The sequence below is a fragment of the Pangasianodon hypophthalmus genome, chromosome 15, assembly GCF_027358585.1.
Source record: "Pangasianodon hypophthalmus isolate fPanHyp1 chromosome 15, fPanHyp1.pri, whole genome shotgun sequence".
Classification (NCBI taxonomy): domain Eukaryota; kingdom Metazoa; phylum Chordata; class Actinopteri; order Siluriformes; family Pangasiidae; genus Pangasianodon; species Pangasianodon hypophthalmus.
This window is the reverse complement of record NC_069724.1, coordinates 11,887,843-11,903,923: the sequence shown is the minus strand read 5'-3', so window position 1 is coordinate 11,903,923 and position 16,081 is coordinate 11,887,843. Positions and strand designations below refer to the sequence as shown.

The window sequence follows — 16,081 nt, the reverse complement described above, 5'->3', positions numbered from 1 at the left end:
TATGGCATACTTACAGAGACTAGCATCAAAATCATTCAATTCCAGTGACAAGTAGTTTGTGTGTAGTAGTGACAAGTAGTAGTGAAAAATTTGCAGCATAATGTCATTAATATAATGTCATTAATAGAGCCTCTAGGATCACTTGGAGGGCCATGGGTTTAAATTCCAGGTCACACTGTGGAAGCTAAAATAGCTAAAACAGTATTCTCTATATGCTTTTCTATACTAAAAGATGTCCAGTCACGGCATTGATGAGGAATGGTGTATTATTATCCAGACCTGAGCAGTGTAGGAGTGAAGAGCTTTGCTCAAGTGCTTTCTCGCAGTCTTCAGATTTCAAGGTTCAAGGTTCTTTATTTGTCACATACATTACATACATGTGATGTGTTGAATAACCAAAATGGTCACAGAATTTCACCTGCTGAGCTAGCACATAATGATCTGTCCAGCTGGTGGTCAACACAGTAATGACATGACCGACTGAGGAACCTACAGCTTTTAGAGTTACCTCAGGTCAGAAGAGAGAAGCTCTAGTGATTAGACATGCACGTCTCTTTGCAAAGCTAATGGCTAACAGCCACAGCGCCTCCACATTCCACAAACGGAATCCATTAAACAGAGCTGCACAAGGCTGCTAAAGCTGACATGCAGCATTCTCTCTGATCTGACAAAAATCAATAACACAATGCAAATAACACAATTTGCAGTAAAGCCTAGAGTTAAAATGGTGTGGAGTCCCAATTCCCATCCCCTGATACTTTAATGACCAACACAAAATTTGATGTAAACACAATTTATTAAAAGGGAGAAAGAAAGGGGAAGCAATTGATAAAGGCTTTAGGAGTATGTAAGGCCAATATAATCTACAAATGATCACTGTAAGTAAATGAAAGTGAGTGACCTAACATAACTAACCTAACAAAAGGCCCAAATACAAATAGAAATGTTCCCTCACTAACCCCTAAAAGACCCCACACCTCGAAGGGTCACCACAATAATACGAATAAATCAAAACTGGACAATAGGCGTGATTATGGGGGGAGGGGGGAATTTTTAATTGTGTATATATATCGAAGAAATCGCTTGCAAAATCAGCACCACTTTGTTGCACCGACAATAATAAAATGTACAAGAATGAGGTCCACAAGCAGCTGAGTGCTTACAAAACAACCTGCTGATATAAAGGCTGCAGCAAGAACCGCACAATTTCCCTTCGGTTAAGTCTGTTTTTTTTTTTTTTTAACCACATAGCTCTGAGCTACAGCACAGCAGTGGATTGTTGTCATGGTTTGTTTACCTGCACTTGTCTCATAATTACCAAGACCACTAGGAGTGTTAGCTGGTTGAAGTTTTCTGATATTATCTGACACCCCCCGTTATTTTCATATAAATGCATGGTCTGTCGTGTGTTATTCCACTTATACCATAGGGATTTGCCAATACTACAATGTTTAATCTATTAATTTATGAAATGTCACACATTTGAACAGTTTATAGTTAGATTTAATGCTGTGGAACGTCTGACAGACAAGTCAGTTCCTGTTCTCACTTACATCGTAGCCGCAATAAACAGTAATTCCCTCACCAGCCTCCTCTCTCTCTCTCTCTCTCTCTCTCTCTCTCAAAAAAACAGCAGCAAACTGGAAAGCATAAACTCCTCTGCCCAGATGACTTGTGCTGTGCTGAGAAACTTCACAAAATACTATGTTACAAAGCACTTACAACTGAGACTCCTTCCATAAATGGTAAGTAAATGTCTTGTAACAAAAAATGTCACCACATCAATGATTATAGGTTTAATTTGTTAAGCAACAATTTAAAAATCGGTTTAATATTAGTTTTAGATTATGTGGAGTGTCTGCCATAAAAGTCCCTGTATATGAGCTGTTACTGAATAAACAATAAAGTATTACAATGAGCACATTATTATTAACCTATCGCTCATATTATAGCCTGAACTACCTGTGCTGTTATATGAAAATAATGCACACCTTCTGATCAATCAGATTCAACCATTTAACAGTGCTGTGGTATAATAGGCAATAAAAGCTCTGGGCAATACATACTGTATGCTGGAGTAGCTTGACTATTAATAATTTTGCTTTTGTTTGGGGTGGCAGGGGAAGCTGGCCTTAAGGAGGGAAAGGTTTGAATATGTCTGTTAGACACCCCTGGTGAATCGGCTCCTCCTGCTGGTCAATTGTTTGTGTCTTATCTCTTGACAACAGGTCTATATTAGGGGCAGCTATAGTGCTACTAATTGTGATATCTTTTTCTTTAAATTGAACCCCAAATGAACATTTCAGGAGAACTTTTTCATACAACTAGTCTTCTCATACTGAAATGCTTACATTAGGTGGTGCATTGCGGAATATTGAAGGGATTCTTCTTGAATCTCGAAAGGATTCCTAGTTGTTATAATCACAGAGTCAGTCTGTGGGCCAATTCTGAGACTGGTTGCACAAACAGAAGGCAAGAGGTTTACGCTTATTTATGGAAGATTTAAATATTAGCTAGTTCCCAGCCTTTAGAGAGGTGAGGGTTATCAGGAATCGGTTGCGGAAAAGCATATTCCTTACATGTGCCACACACTGCATTTAGTATTTACATACTATGGAAAAACTGGGTGTGAGGTGGGAATGAGCACCACAATTCATTATAGCCAGTCCACTGGCTCCACTGCTTTTGGGAGGTGGGAGGAAACACGAACACACAAATCCCACACAAACAAGGGATGGACATACAAAACTTTGCACAGACAGTAACCTGAGCTCCGGATTGCACAGACAGGAACCTGGAGCTGGAGCTGTCATCTTCAATAACCGCTTTATCCTGGGCAGGGTTGCAGTGGATCCAGAGCCTATCCTGGGAACACTGAGAGATTTGTGGGAATACACCATGGATAGGATGCCAGTTCATCTCTAGGTACCATACACACAGATTTATACCAGTGTGTTTTTGAGAGGAAACTGGAGAACAGGAGAATGTAAAGCTTCACGCTGACAGTAACCCATGCTCAGGATCGAACCAGGGACCCTGAAGCTGTGAGGCGGAAATGATACCAATAAATTTTCAAAGTGTGTAGTTTTTTTTTTTGTCGTTGCCATTTTTTATGTTTAGAAAACTGTCTTGAAATCATTTGAAGATAGTCTTTTTCTAGGGACTGAAAATTCTGCCCCCTCTAGCAACCTCCATCCAAATTATGATTTGGAAATGTAAATGCATACTACATGATAACAGTATTGTGCATTGTTATATCGCGGTATAACTGAGTATTGGTACTTGACTAGCTTTTTTTTCTGTCTTGACTGCAACCTAACTTATTAAAAGGCAAAGCTCTTTCCTGCGGCTCACATGACAGAAACCTTAAACCCTGGGTTCAATCTAAACCAAGCTCATTTTGTAAAACAAGAACCGCAGACCCCTGCTCTAGAAAGCCACGAAGACGAATGAATGAAAATAAGCGCGTGAATCCCGCTCTTTTTAAACTTTACACTTGTAAAGGTGGCGTTTATCGATGACGTGGATAAGGAAGAGCCAATAAAATGCGAGCAGGGAAGCTGATTTTCACTTCCGCCTAGCAGGTTTGGCTTCTGTGTGCAGCAGCAAAGGTTAGTCCTTCATACCGGCGTCCTTTAACAAAACACTGCTGGTTTTATTTTACACTTGGGTTGTATTAACTCTTTGAATTTTAACCGAGTTGAATGAAATTGTTTTATTATTGAATTTTAGGTGGGCAACGCAAAATTAGGCTTTGAATTTGTGCTTTCGAGTTAGCAGGTTAGCAAGCTAGTGTGCAGCTCAATAGGCGGTTGTTATGTACGTGTGTATGTGTATGTGTGTATGTGGCTGTCTGTGTGTATTTATGGCGCCCGCCTCTGCACAGCACAATCAAAACACACCTCAATTATAACATTATGTTAGCTTAATCAGTACACACACCCAGGTAAATGTGATTTAAATGCTTATAAATCCCCGTGCGCCCTTTTATTTTATGCATTTATTCCAATGTGTTGACTTGGTCAAGGTCAAAAATATGCGCTGTGCCGGTCGAGGTTTCTGCCAGCAGGACTGCTGTTATAAATAGAGAAAAGAAGTGTGAAACTAATGTAAAATGCATTCAATCCCATCATAGACATTTCTAATATTTGCATATGAACTAAACAGACACACTGTGTAAGCTTGTAGGTTCCATCGAGCACTTGTTTTAAGTTTTATTTGGTGTCACTGACATTGAACTCAGTTAAAGTTGTCATTAACTGGAATTAATGTTTTTTTTTTTTTTTTTGCTTAATTATTTTCATGGGATGTTACGTTATTTACAGTATTAAAGTTTTTAAATCACGTCTTTAATGCAGTTAATATAATGTTTCTACTGTAATCATGCCTCGACTTGGTGAGGTAACAACACTTTCCAGGTTTATTTTTAAACCTTCCAGGCTACATTTAGTTTTCTTTCATTTGAATTTATGATAAAGCTTTCATCCTGAAAACATCCCTGTGATCTGTTCAATGCCATGGGCTTTGAATTTGAAGGCACTCATTTGCAGACCCTGTATTGTTTAAATGAAAGAACTGGAAATAGAAAGAAAAGTGATCGTATGCAGGGGGGGGGGGAAGGTTGAGCATGTCTGGAATTTTTCACAAGGGCAGATCAAGAACCCTGAACTGACTGCAGAGTCTATAAAACTAGCTCTTATCACTGTACACAGTTACTGTATGCTGATCTAACATCTGAGTGTGTCCTTGTTCTGCCGAGATTGCACTTGTGAGCCAACTTTTTTTTTTTTTTTTTTTTTTTGGCTGTTTTATCTGTCGCCTTAGCCAGCCCTTTAACTTGGCAGGAGACTTTCACTATGGCTTGTGAAAGACCATGTGGGTATGCGGACACGTGTTCGCGTACGTTTTATGAATGTGTGTGACCTCGTGGTGGATCTGCTGAGCTGGGGTTGGTGGGATTGTGCAGGGCATGCTGGGATAGGTCAGTGGGCTTGAGTTCACTCTTTGCGTGTGTGCTGTGTGCAGGAGGAGGGTTGAACCGGCTGCCCAGCTCCTCCTCGTGTCTCCGATGGCGAGTGTACTGCGTGTGGTTGCCAGCAGCTGTTCCAGCCCTCTCTTCACTGGACTGGCCTCGGTCCGGACTGCGAACGTGCCATGTGTGCGCTTCTTCAGGACCCACCAGGCTCTCGCGCGCTCTGCTGGCCTAGGTAAAAACTCTCAGTTCTTCCCCAAATATCACAACTTCTCTAATATGAGCTGATTCAGACTCTGTTGCTCAAACTGTGTTTATGAAATGGAGATAATAACTTCTGTTTAAGGATGAAACTTTATGTAGTCTAATCCCTGTGACCTTTGCACTGACCTCTTCTTTTGAGTTTGCACACTACATTTTGTGTCTAGAGTGTCTTCTGCTCTAAGTTGCAACCAGCCATGATTCCTTGTGAAGGTCATCGTGTCCTATGTCACTCTGTCCCCGCCTCTGTCCTTGTTCTACTGTTGTTACCTGCATGCAGTGACGTGGTTCCTGGCGCAGAATGAATGAACAGTCCTGTGCGCATGGGCTGTCCCTGTGTGTATCTGTGTGTGCCAGAGACATGCTATTAATGGCTGCCGTTCTTTGGCCGGAGCAGGAATGGTAATGACAGCTGAGGACGGTTATTTCTGGCAACATGTCAGTAGAGTTTGACGCCAGGGTCGTGTCCGAGCTCATGAGAGAGCCGAGTGCTGAGACTGAAACACCTGCAATAGCAACAGCGTGTTTTGCTCTTAGTTTCTGATAATTGTTTGAAGACAATAGGAGCCTACATGGCAATGACCCCAGTTTCCAAAACAAACAAATGAAGGTTAGGACACGTAACAAGCAGTTAGGCGTAATGAGTGCCAGAAAGATGCATAACTGTGAACAACAGCTTGTTTCACAAGCTGTATTCAAACCTCCACTAAACCTTGCATTACATTTGCATCATATTTGCATTTATCTTGTCAGTGATGTGGTTTCTGACGCTGTTAACTATGAACATAAATAAAAGGACACGGTGACAGGAGAGAAATAATTCTCTGTATTCTCTGTAATACTGTATTTGCCATGAAATAGCCTTTGAAGCTGATATGGCAATAAACTCTAAAAAAACAAAAACAGGAGAGGTAAAAGTTCATAGTTCACTGTCTTCGTCAGCACATTTTTGGTTTGCTGTCAATCCACAGCAGCATCAGACCCAGGTGGGGACTGTGACCTAAATTTAGAGGGCAGTGCTGTACATTAGTAGTGATTTGGATGATGAAGTTCATGTTTGATTTGAGGATTTATATTTAATACTTGTTTCTGCTAGTTGATGAAGCTGTTTATGCTTCAATACAGTGTTACTGATTCAAACTATGGCACATGGAGGCGAGTGCACTTAAGGGAAAAAGTTCAGTGGAAAAAGAAAAAAAAACAATGTTATGTCATTTTCTGCACTGAAACGAAACTGGAAGAAATGTTGGGACTGGTAGTTTAGAAAAAAGTCAGACTTTTTCTGCTCATCTTTGCATGTTTTGAAAAGGCAGTTACTTAAGACGTGTCACATGCTATGCACTCGGCGTGTGCAGCAAGAGGTGAGGCGAGAATGAGCTGCTGTGGTCACATGCACTGCTAGCTAGACTCCAGACCTGTCTTCTCTGATCTGTGCATATGAATGAAATTGGTGTTAAACACACTGTATATAGGCAAGGGTGGATGAAGCCTCCAGAAACTTTAAGACCTTTCCCTCACTGTGCTGGGAAATGCTCTGAAGCCTTGAAGTATTGAAAACAGTGACATCTTGTGGCTTGCAAAAATGATAGCAATGATGAACTCCAAACCACAATAATGCATAAACAAGTTGAGTTGTACCTAATATGTTCTGCCAGTGGAAATTTCAGGAATAAAAAGCTCCAATAAATAGCAGAAATATTATTTAATGAGCACTGTTATAAGTATATAAGTAATGAGTAATATTTAAATAATTGGACTGTTCATAAAATGAATGTGTAGCTTGGTGATCTGTAGTACTTTTTATGGTTAAAGGAGTTCCTGACTGCAGAAAGTTTGAGAACTTCTGTTCTAAATTATATAGGAAATGGGGCAAAGCTTGTGTATGTATTCGCTGGCTTTTGAGATATATTTACATGATGCTGAAGGAAATTTCTGGAATTCCACAAAGCAGTAATTGTGATGAGATTTTTGTGCAGTAGCTACAGGTCTTGAGTAAAAGGTGCGTTTAGAGAGACACTTCTCAACTTGAAGGCCTTGTGATTAGCTCCACCTTTAAACAATTTCAGTCAGACTTTCCCCTTGTGTCAAGCTTGAATCTATTTTTATTTTTTTTAATGACTAATATTAGTCTGCCTCTGTGTGACATTTGTGTGAGTGTTCAGTGGGAAAGATGAGACATGACAGTAGGAGGAGGATGTGTCAGGCTCTTTTGGAGTACAGAGACCTTGACAGTGTTATTGCTAGGGGCTGTCATTGTTTGAAATATTCAGCGTTTTAAACTCTTGGTTTTGTTGTGATTTTTGTTGATGGAATATAGAAAAGTGTGAGTGCCTCCTGGAGTGTCTTTACCCTGAAGAAAAAAGTTTAATGATCTTTTTCTCCAGCATCTACAAATAAATTTAATTAAATTTAATTTAACATTTAACATGAAAAATCTAGGTAGATAAATGGATACTTTATCATATTGCCCAGCCCTAAATGAAATTATATAAAAATTTAATCAAATAAATAAAACAATTCAAGAAAGTTTAATATAACAAAATAAATAAAATGAAATGATAAATACCAAAACAGGATGTACATTCAGTTAAATCCCAAATTAAAAATATGGATGCATTGATGAGTTATTTTATTTTTTTCCAGTACATGGTTTTTAATGCTCGTTTATACAGATATGAAAATCGGTAATCTACATAGCACATTTTATTTAGCTCTATTCATGCTGGTTGCTGTCATGTGAACTCGTGCTGAATTTTGTTTATGGTGTTTAAACAGTATGTTTAATAGAATGTGTGAGGGCAGTCGATCTGAGCGCACAGAGTATCAGCGAGCCCTAGGTGCTGTGAATTGTGTAGAAAGTTCAAGCAATGCGTAGACCCTGGTGAGCGAAGGGAAGGGAAGCGGGTGTGTCTCGGTGCTCGCAGAACTGAAGTGCTCTCACACATTTTCTGTGCTCACTCACTTCACTGTTCCACATTATTGAATACCTTTGTGTGTGCAGTTCATAGCACCTTGTGCTCATTTCCCCAAAGTGGTATTGAGTTCCACAGTTTTGAAGCATAGTAACAAAAGGAGGGCTCTTCATTTCGTCTTTCCGCAGGGATTCCTTACAAACAGCTGACGGTCGGCGTTCCTAAGGAGATCTTTGAGAATGAGCTCCGGGTGGCGCTCTCGCCCGCAGGGGTGGATGCTCTCATCAAGCAGGGCTTCAACGTGGTGGTGGAGTCTGGAGCTGGAGAGTCCGCCAAGTTCCCCGATGAGCTGTATGTCAGAGCTGGAGCTACTGTCAAGGGAGTCAAAGACGTGCTATCCTCTGACATTGTGGTTAAGGTGCGTGGTTTTATTGTAGCTGTGGGGTAAGGGGACGAAAATGGATAGAATATATAACCAGTGCAGGTGCTTGTGCTCAGTGATTAAAATGCTATGTGTTCTTTTACTCTCAATGGACCTTATTATAAAACTTATTTGGACCTTTCAGATACAGTGCTCACTGTTGTCTAAATCTCAGAAGACTTTATTACATTAGTCCCAGAGAACACGTCGAAGTTGTGTTGCATCAAATATCCAGCAGTGTTTGATTGAAAGCAAGACAGAAATGTAATAAAATGCTCAAACGGCAGCTGAGCCCACTGATTAGCCCTGAGAGTCCTATTGTGCATGGCCTAATATTCTACCACAGATACTCAAGGTTTAGATTCCTTGAGTGTCTGTGGTCCTGAATGGAGTTCTAAGTGACTGTGTGACTGTAAATGTTAATTTACCAGATTAAATATTAAGTGTTTTTTCAGTTTCTGTCTGTTTTGAACTACTTTACAGGCTGCGTTTGTCCTGTAGCATTAGTTTAGCATTGATTAGCATTTAATTTTAAGCATTATCCGTAGTTAACGCGCAGTTTTTTCCTGTCACAGGTTCGTGCCCCCATGCTGAACCCAGCTCTGGGTGTACATGAGACAGAGCTGATGAAGGAAGGTGCCACTCTGGTGAGCTTTATCTACCCGGCTCAAAACCCGGAGCTGATGGATCTTTTGGCCAAGCGCAAGGCCACAGTGCTGGCCATGGACCAAGTGCCCCGAGTCACCATCGCGCAGGGCTACGATGCCCTCAGCTCCATGGCCAACATCGCTGGGTAAGTTCTTCACAGCCTTCTCTGAGCCTCTTTCACTACCTGGTGAGCTTTGAATAATATAATGGGCCTTGAAGACATTACTTCATGCCCTGCCTGGCTCTAAAGGGCCAAGACACTGCTCTGTACCAATTATTGTATGCCTTAATGTGAACACAAAGCTTTCATCAGTCCTGGCATTTTGAAGGTTGTTTTTAAAGTCCTCTTTTCTTTTAGCCGTCATAAAATGTTCTCCCTTAAATCAAGCGGGTGCTTTACCTCAAAAGTCCACAGCTCTGCAGTTTTGCACCAAGAATAGATCCGAGATCTATTTTGATGAACAAAATAGATAAAATACTACAACAGCAAGACAATGAGTAAAATAATCACCGGTCCTGGTGTGATGAAGTGGAGTTACTGTTACCACCCTGAAGTTGATTATTTTCCTATAACAGCATATCTCCAATTGTTTTATTCCTTATTTCCCACAGAAATTTTCCAACAGTTTCCAGTTTCCAACAGATTTTTATTTAGTAAAGATTGACCGATCATGATTTTTATCCATTTATAGTCACAAGTAATGTTGCAGAATATCTGTGAAACGAGTTAGTTCCTTACGTTAGAGCGGCTATAAACAGTGGTTCCCTTGCCAGGCTTGCATTTCTTTACAGCTTGTCAAAATAAACAGTGCAAAGTATAAATTAATCTGTCCTGAAGATTTTCCTATGTCTGAAAATGTAGTTACAGCTTTAACTCTGACTCTTACAAAGAGACCCTGGAGACTCCTTCCATAAATTTTAAGTTCAAGAAATTTAAATGACTCACAGAAAATGTCACCCTATCAAAAATTGTGCACTTTTATATTAAAAAAAAAAAAATCTGTTTAATTGGAGTCCTCTCTCTCTCATATATATATATATATATATATATATATATATATATATATATATATATATATATATATATATATATATATATATATATATGTATATATCATACATACATACATACAATTAACTGTTACTATAGAAATTAGAACGAGCATATTAATATAAACCTGTGATTTGCAGCTGCACTATTTTCAGAGATGCTGTTATAAAAAATTAATCAATGCCTTCTGGCCAATCAGAATCCAGAATTCAGCATTGCTGTGGCATATGGCAAAATGTTTATTCTATTTTATTATTCTGTTTTTTTTGGCAGCTATAAAGCTGTGGTGCTGGCAGCGAACAACTTTGGTCGCTTCTTCACCGGTCAGATCACCGCTGCAGGAAAAGTTCCCCCAGCTAAGGTCAGACATCCTGTGCGTCTGGTATCTATGCGCATTCATGTTTAGTGGTATTTCACATCCTGTTGTTTTGACTGCAAGGTGCTCATCATTGGAGGGGGCGTGGCTGGACTGGCTGCTGCAGGAACTGCCCGGGCCATGGGTGCCGTCGTCAGGGGCTTTGACACAAGGTACTAAACCATTGCAGCTGCTGGATGCGTGTTGTATGAAGAGTATCACTCTTGGTTAAGCACAGCACTATGTTTGTTTGTCACATGTGATCAGACTGAGCAATAATGGATCACAGCCAAGGCTTAATTAGCTGCAGTCTTAAGTAGTCTTTACAAGCTCATCTTTTGTTGAGCTTTAAATGTGTCTGCTGCAGTGGCTCTGCACAGCAAAAGTAGGTGTGTATGTATGTGGTGTGTGGCTTTTTTTTTTTTTTTTTTTCCCCCCCCCCCCCCCTTTAATTCCTGTAAACTGTGAGGTGTGGCCTCTATGGATCAGACTTGTTTGTCCAGCACATCCCACAGATGCTTGATCAGATTGAGATCCGGGGAATTTGGAGGCCAAGTCAACACCTTGAACTCTTTATCATGTTCCTCAAACCATTCCTGAACAATTTCTGCGGTATGGCAGGGCGCATTATCCTGCTGAAAGAAGCCACTACCATTAGGAAATACCGTTGTACTTGGTCTGCACCAATGTTTAGGTAGGTGGTATGTGTCAAAGTAACATCCACATGAATGCCAGAACCCAAGGTTTCCCAGCAGAACATCACCCAGAGCATCACACTGCCTCTGCTGGCTTGCCTTCTTCCCATAGTGCATGCTGGTGCCATCTCTTCCCCAGGTAAGCACCGTACACGCCCCCGGCCATCCACATGATGTAAAAGAGAACATGATTCATCAGACCAGGCCACTTTCTTCCATTGCTCCATGGTCCTGTTCTGATGCTCATGTGCCTATTGTAGGAGCTTTTGGCAGTGGACAGGGGTCAGCATGGGCACTATGACTGGTCTGCGTCTATGCAGCCCCATACACAGCAAGCTGTGATGCACTGTTTGTTCTGACACCTTTCTGTCATAGCTGGCATTTTTTCAGCCATTTGTGCTACAGTAGCTTTTCTGTGGTATCGGAGCAGTCAGACTAGCCTTCACTCCCCACACGCATCAGTGAGCCTTGGGCATCAATGACCCTGTCGCTGGTTCACCAGTTGCTCTTCCTTGGACCACTTTTGGTAGGTGCTAACCATACTGGGGACACCACACAAGACCTGCTGTTTTGGAGATGCTCTGAACCAGTCGTCTAGCTAGCATAATTTGGCCCTAGTCAAAGTTGCTCAGATCCTTATGCTTGCCCATTTTTCCTGCTTCCAACATATCAACTTTGAGAACTGACTTCACTTGCTGCTTAATATATATCCCAGCCCTTGACAGGTGCCATTGTAATGAGACAATCAATGTTATTCACTTCACCTGTCAGTTGTTTTTGTTATGGCTGATTGGTGTGTGTGTGTGTGTGTGTGTGTGTGTGTGTGTGTGTGTGTGTGTGTGTGTGTGTGTGTGTGTGTGTGTGTACATAATTACACACACACATCTGCTGTTTATAGTAGTGTATACATAAGAATACAAAATGTGCTGATATATTATAATATATACATATATAAGCCCAATACATTGAAATGGGTCATTGTTATTGACTGTTAAGCTTGAGTATTTAAAAAAAAAAAAAAAAAAAAAAAAAGGCAGAAAGAAAGGAATTGTCTCAGTGACAGGAAGTCTGTTCATAAGTGACCACCCAGAAAGGCTGACTCCTGTAGCAGAAAATGACGATGCATAAAGATTAATCATTTGCATGTGTCTCAGTAATTTGGGTGAACCTCTAATACAAGGTTTCTCAAACTTTTTGGCAAATGACCCCAAATGGTGATGAAGTTTCTGTGGCCCCAATCGTTGACCATCCTGCATTTCTTTATTACAGATTTATAACATAGGACTATCGTAATTTTTGAGCGTTGTACCATTTTGGTACCCTAAACCGATAACTTGTGTAATATTTCTAGCACACTTGTAAATCCGTATTCAGTAAATCGCCGTATAAATCAGCACTCCATTTGTAAACCAATGACCTAGTTTGGGAACCCCTGCTCTAATAATACAAATTAATTTCCTAATTAAACTAACATTATGGTATAAGACAGAGGGGTGAAATTGTGTTGGTCAGACTTTTTTTCTTATTATATTAAAATAATTTTATAATAATTTCCTAATGGTCTACCATTTTCAGAAATGTAGCTCGTAGATCTCCTGATTAAATGGCTTTTTAAATGATTAATGGAGGTTATAATTTGCTCTTTAATGCCAATCTGAATGCCAATTTAATGAGAACAGTGATGTGAGACTCCATCTAGATCTAATTTTTCAGCAAATGTGTTGAGAGTCATGAACAAATTCAGCATGACCCCAGACTTTAAAATATCTCATTCATGTGCTGCACTTCTGGTGCTTTGCCACTAGATGGCAGTCCTCTCCTGTCTATGTAGGAGCTCGACCTGTTTCTCCTCTCTCCTGTTCACCTGTGTGTCTAGAAAGGGTGATGTGTTCTGAATGAAAAATTTAAATGCTCCTGCCACAGTCATGGCTAACAAATTGTTTGACAAATTGAACCCACTGGTTGTTGGGGTTCTTGTGATGTTTGACCTTTCCTGCACACACACACACCTGCAGAGCTGCAGCCTTGGAGCAGTTTAAGTCCCTGGGAGCCGAGCCACTGGAGGTGGACGTGATGGAGTCTGGAGAAGGCCAGGGTGGCTACGCTAAAGAGATGTCCAAGGAGTTCATCGAGGCTGAGATGAAGCTGTTTGCCAAGCAGTGTCTGGACATCGACATCCTCATCAGCACTGCTCTTATCCCGGGTAAGCACACGCACCTGTTTCATAAAGCCACAGGTCATACTGATCATCGCATCGTATTAGTGCGTGTTTCTAATGGCTTAGCTGCCACAAGTGACTGGTGTTACACTTGACTGAAAACATATAATTATTAAGAAAATGCAAACTTTGCCTTTATTAGGTGGTGGTGGTGGTGGTAGTAAATTGAGGTGCCAAAGCTTCCCTTTTTTTTTCCTTCTTTGTGATTGTGGTAGTTTTTCAAATCTATATTGTCTTTTTTTGGGCTTTCAGCTAATGTTGTCCATTATTACATATGGATATTTTTGAAAAAGTAGTTTTCTCTCTGTGTTTTGGCCTCCCATTGACACAAAACAGTGTTCTTCCCCCTGTGGATGGTGAAAAATCATGCTTTTGAAAATGCTGCCGTGAGCCTGTGTTGCAGTTTTGCATGTGTTATGAATGTGGTAGGACTTTTTATTACAGCTGCTGACCAGGTTTTACTTTGTGATCTGTAATTTCATATTTGATAAAATTTTTGCAGTTTAATGTTTGTGGATAAGAACTTTATTTATTTATTTTGAAGGACGATTCTCAGACATTTAGAAACATCTGTCTGGATGGGGCCTCAGACATACTAGTATTAATAATTGTAATTTGGTTTTAATTTGAGCTTATATAAGTTCATGTTCACGCTTCACTGTGTGTGTGTGTGTGTGCGCGTGTGCACGTTTGTATGTGCGTATCTTGCAAGCTCTGCCACCTATATTGGGCGCTCTCTTGCTGGTTACAGAAGTCAGTGAAAGCACAGAGAGACACAAATAAGTAGACTGCCGGTAAAAAGACACAGGTGACAATCACACGTTACCTGCCGGTTTGACCCGCTTCCTCTCTGTCCACAGCTGATGCTCAACCATGCCCCCGCTGCCATAACTATACTCTTTCCTGACCTGAAATCTGTCTCTTTACTTGTGGTTGAGATACAAAACATATAAAAGTCTGATTATCCTCTTAATGTCATTGTAATTGGGACATTATGGATAATTAATTAAATAATTAACAATTAAAGTAAAAAAAAAAAAAAATCATGTCATGACAAAGGGAGTGTTACTAATAGCCTTTTATGAATTTCTGTACTGTAACAGTCAAAACATTTGTTTATACTGAAATATTTGTGATGAGTTTAGAGATTCTGCTTCTTATTTGTTGTTTGGTGCTATATTTTCTTATTTCTGTGAGAAGTTAGTGCTTGTGTGCCCAGCTGACGTCACCAGGAGCGTTGTTATTACTCCTGCAGTTACAATGGTGTTTAATAGGAGAAAAAATTCGGTGATTTCAAACGAGTGATAACGGTCAGGTTTCTGTTATCTCATAGAAACAAAAGAGCAAGATCATCTTTTCTCACTCACCATTTCTCAGTGGTGTTCAACGTCATATTAATGAGAAATCCACTGTAGAAGCACTGGAGACAACAAATGCAGGACTCAAAGTCCTACAATCCATTGCAGCTATATGACGCAGTTGGACACACTAAAGGACTAAAGCACTGCTGTATTGCTCTCCTTAGGTAGAGATTAAGCATGTGCTAATTTCCACTGCACCACTGTCAGCAGGTAGTCGAATGGCATTGTGGGTAATGGAGGAAACTGCTAGCCAAATTGAGAGACAAAGAAGGGAAGATGTTTAAAACAAATGTACTCAATTTCATTACGGAATAAATCTCGAACACCGTTGAATTACATATTGCATGTATAAATTGTAAAGCTTGATATGCAAGGGTGGATTTTTCCTTTAAATGAGAAATGTATTCATATATAACTTTAAAATAATAAGAGATATAGTTAGATGTAACTGTAATAGAGAGTTATGTGGTCTCTGATTCTGTGTTTTGATGTAGTATGTTATGGCAGTAAATGGAATATAAAAGCATCGCTGAATAGAAAACGCCTCTAAACTGCACTCAGAGTCCAGTCAAAATAATTTAATGTTTGAGTCTGTGTTTTGTGTAGTCCAGAAAGCTGATCAGGAGGTGAGAGATTGGAGTCAGTGCATCTTGCACATGTGCTTTTGTGCCTGTTTTGGGTCTGAGCCTGCTCAACAAAACCTTTAGACTAAAGCTGACTAAAAGGCTGTGTACATTTTGTTAATTTTTTTTTTGTCTTATTTTGAAATTAAAATGGGAAAACCAGGAAACAACTACAATAATTTCTTCATAAACCAATTAAAAAATAAATAAATGACTCTAATTGTTTCAAATGTTTCACCACACAAAGTCTAGAAATCACAGGTTAAGCTGTGTACTCTGGAACCATTTTCTGTTCCCATAAAAGATATAATACAAATGGGATCAACAGATGCCGAAATAAATGTTGAATGATTAACATATTCTTAAATTGCAGCACCTGGAAAATCCTGCTAATTTTTTTTTTTTCCCAGCCATTCAAGATCACTCATTAATATTAGCCCTAAAATGAAAAATTGATGATAAAAAAAAAACAACACACAAAGGAGAAATATGAGAGCTTTTTGTAATATGTATTGTTTTAAAGCCAAAAACTCATTTGCATATTCTTTTTGTTTCATTTCAAAA

At 39.8% G+C, this 16,081-nt stretch overlaps 1 protein-coding gene across 1 annotated transcript in view; it reads left to right on the top strand.

Moving 5' to 3' along the window:
* The first annotated feature begins 3,464 nt into the window (after positions 1–3,464).
* Positions 3,465–16,081, top strand: part of nnt (nicotinamide nucleotide transhydrogenase) — a 42,050-nt gene continuing 29,433 nt past the window's right edge. Inside the window, exons 1-7 of the mRNA XM_026941227.3 lie at positions 3,465–3,611; positions 5,026–5,207; positions 8,334–8,563; positions 9,142–9,359; positions 10,539–10,626; positions 10,705–10,793; positions 13,331–13,518. Of these exons, the coding sequence (XP_026797028.3) occupies positions 5,069–5,207; positions 8,334–8,563; positions 9,142–9,359; positions 10,539–10,626; positions 10,705–10,793; positions 13,331–13,518 (952 nt within the window). The 5' untranslated portion in view covers positions 3,465–3,611; positions 5,026–5,068. The remainder of the gene's footprint in view (positions 3,612–5,025; positions 5,208–8,333; positions 8,564–9,141; positions 9,360–10,538; positions 10,627–10,704; positions 10,794–13,330; positions 13,519–16,081) is intronic.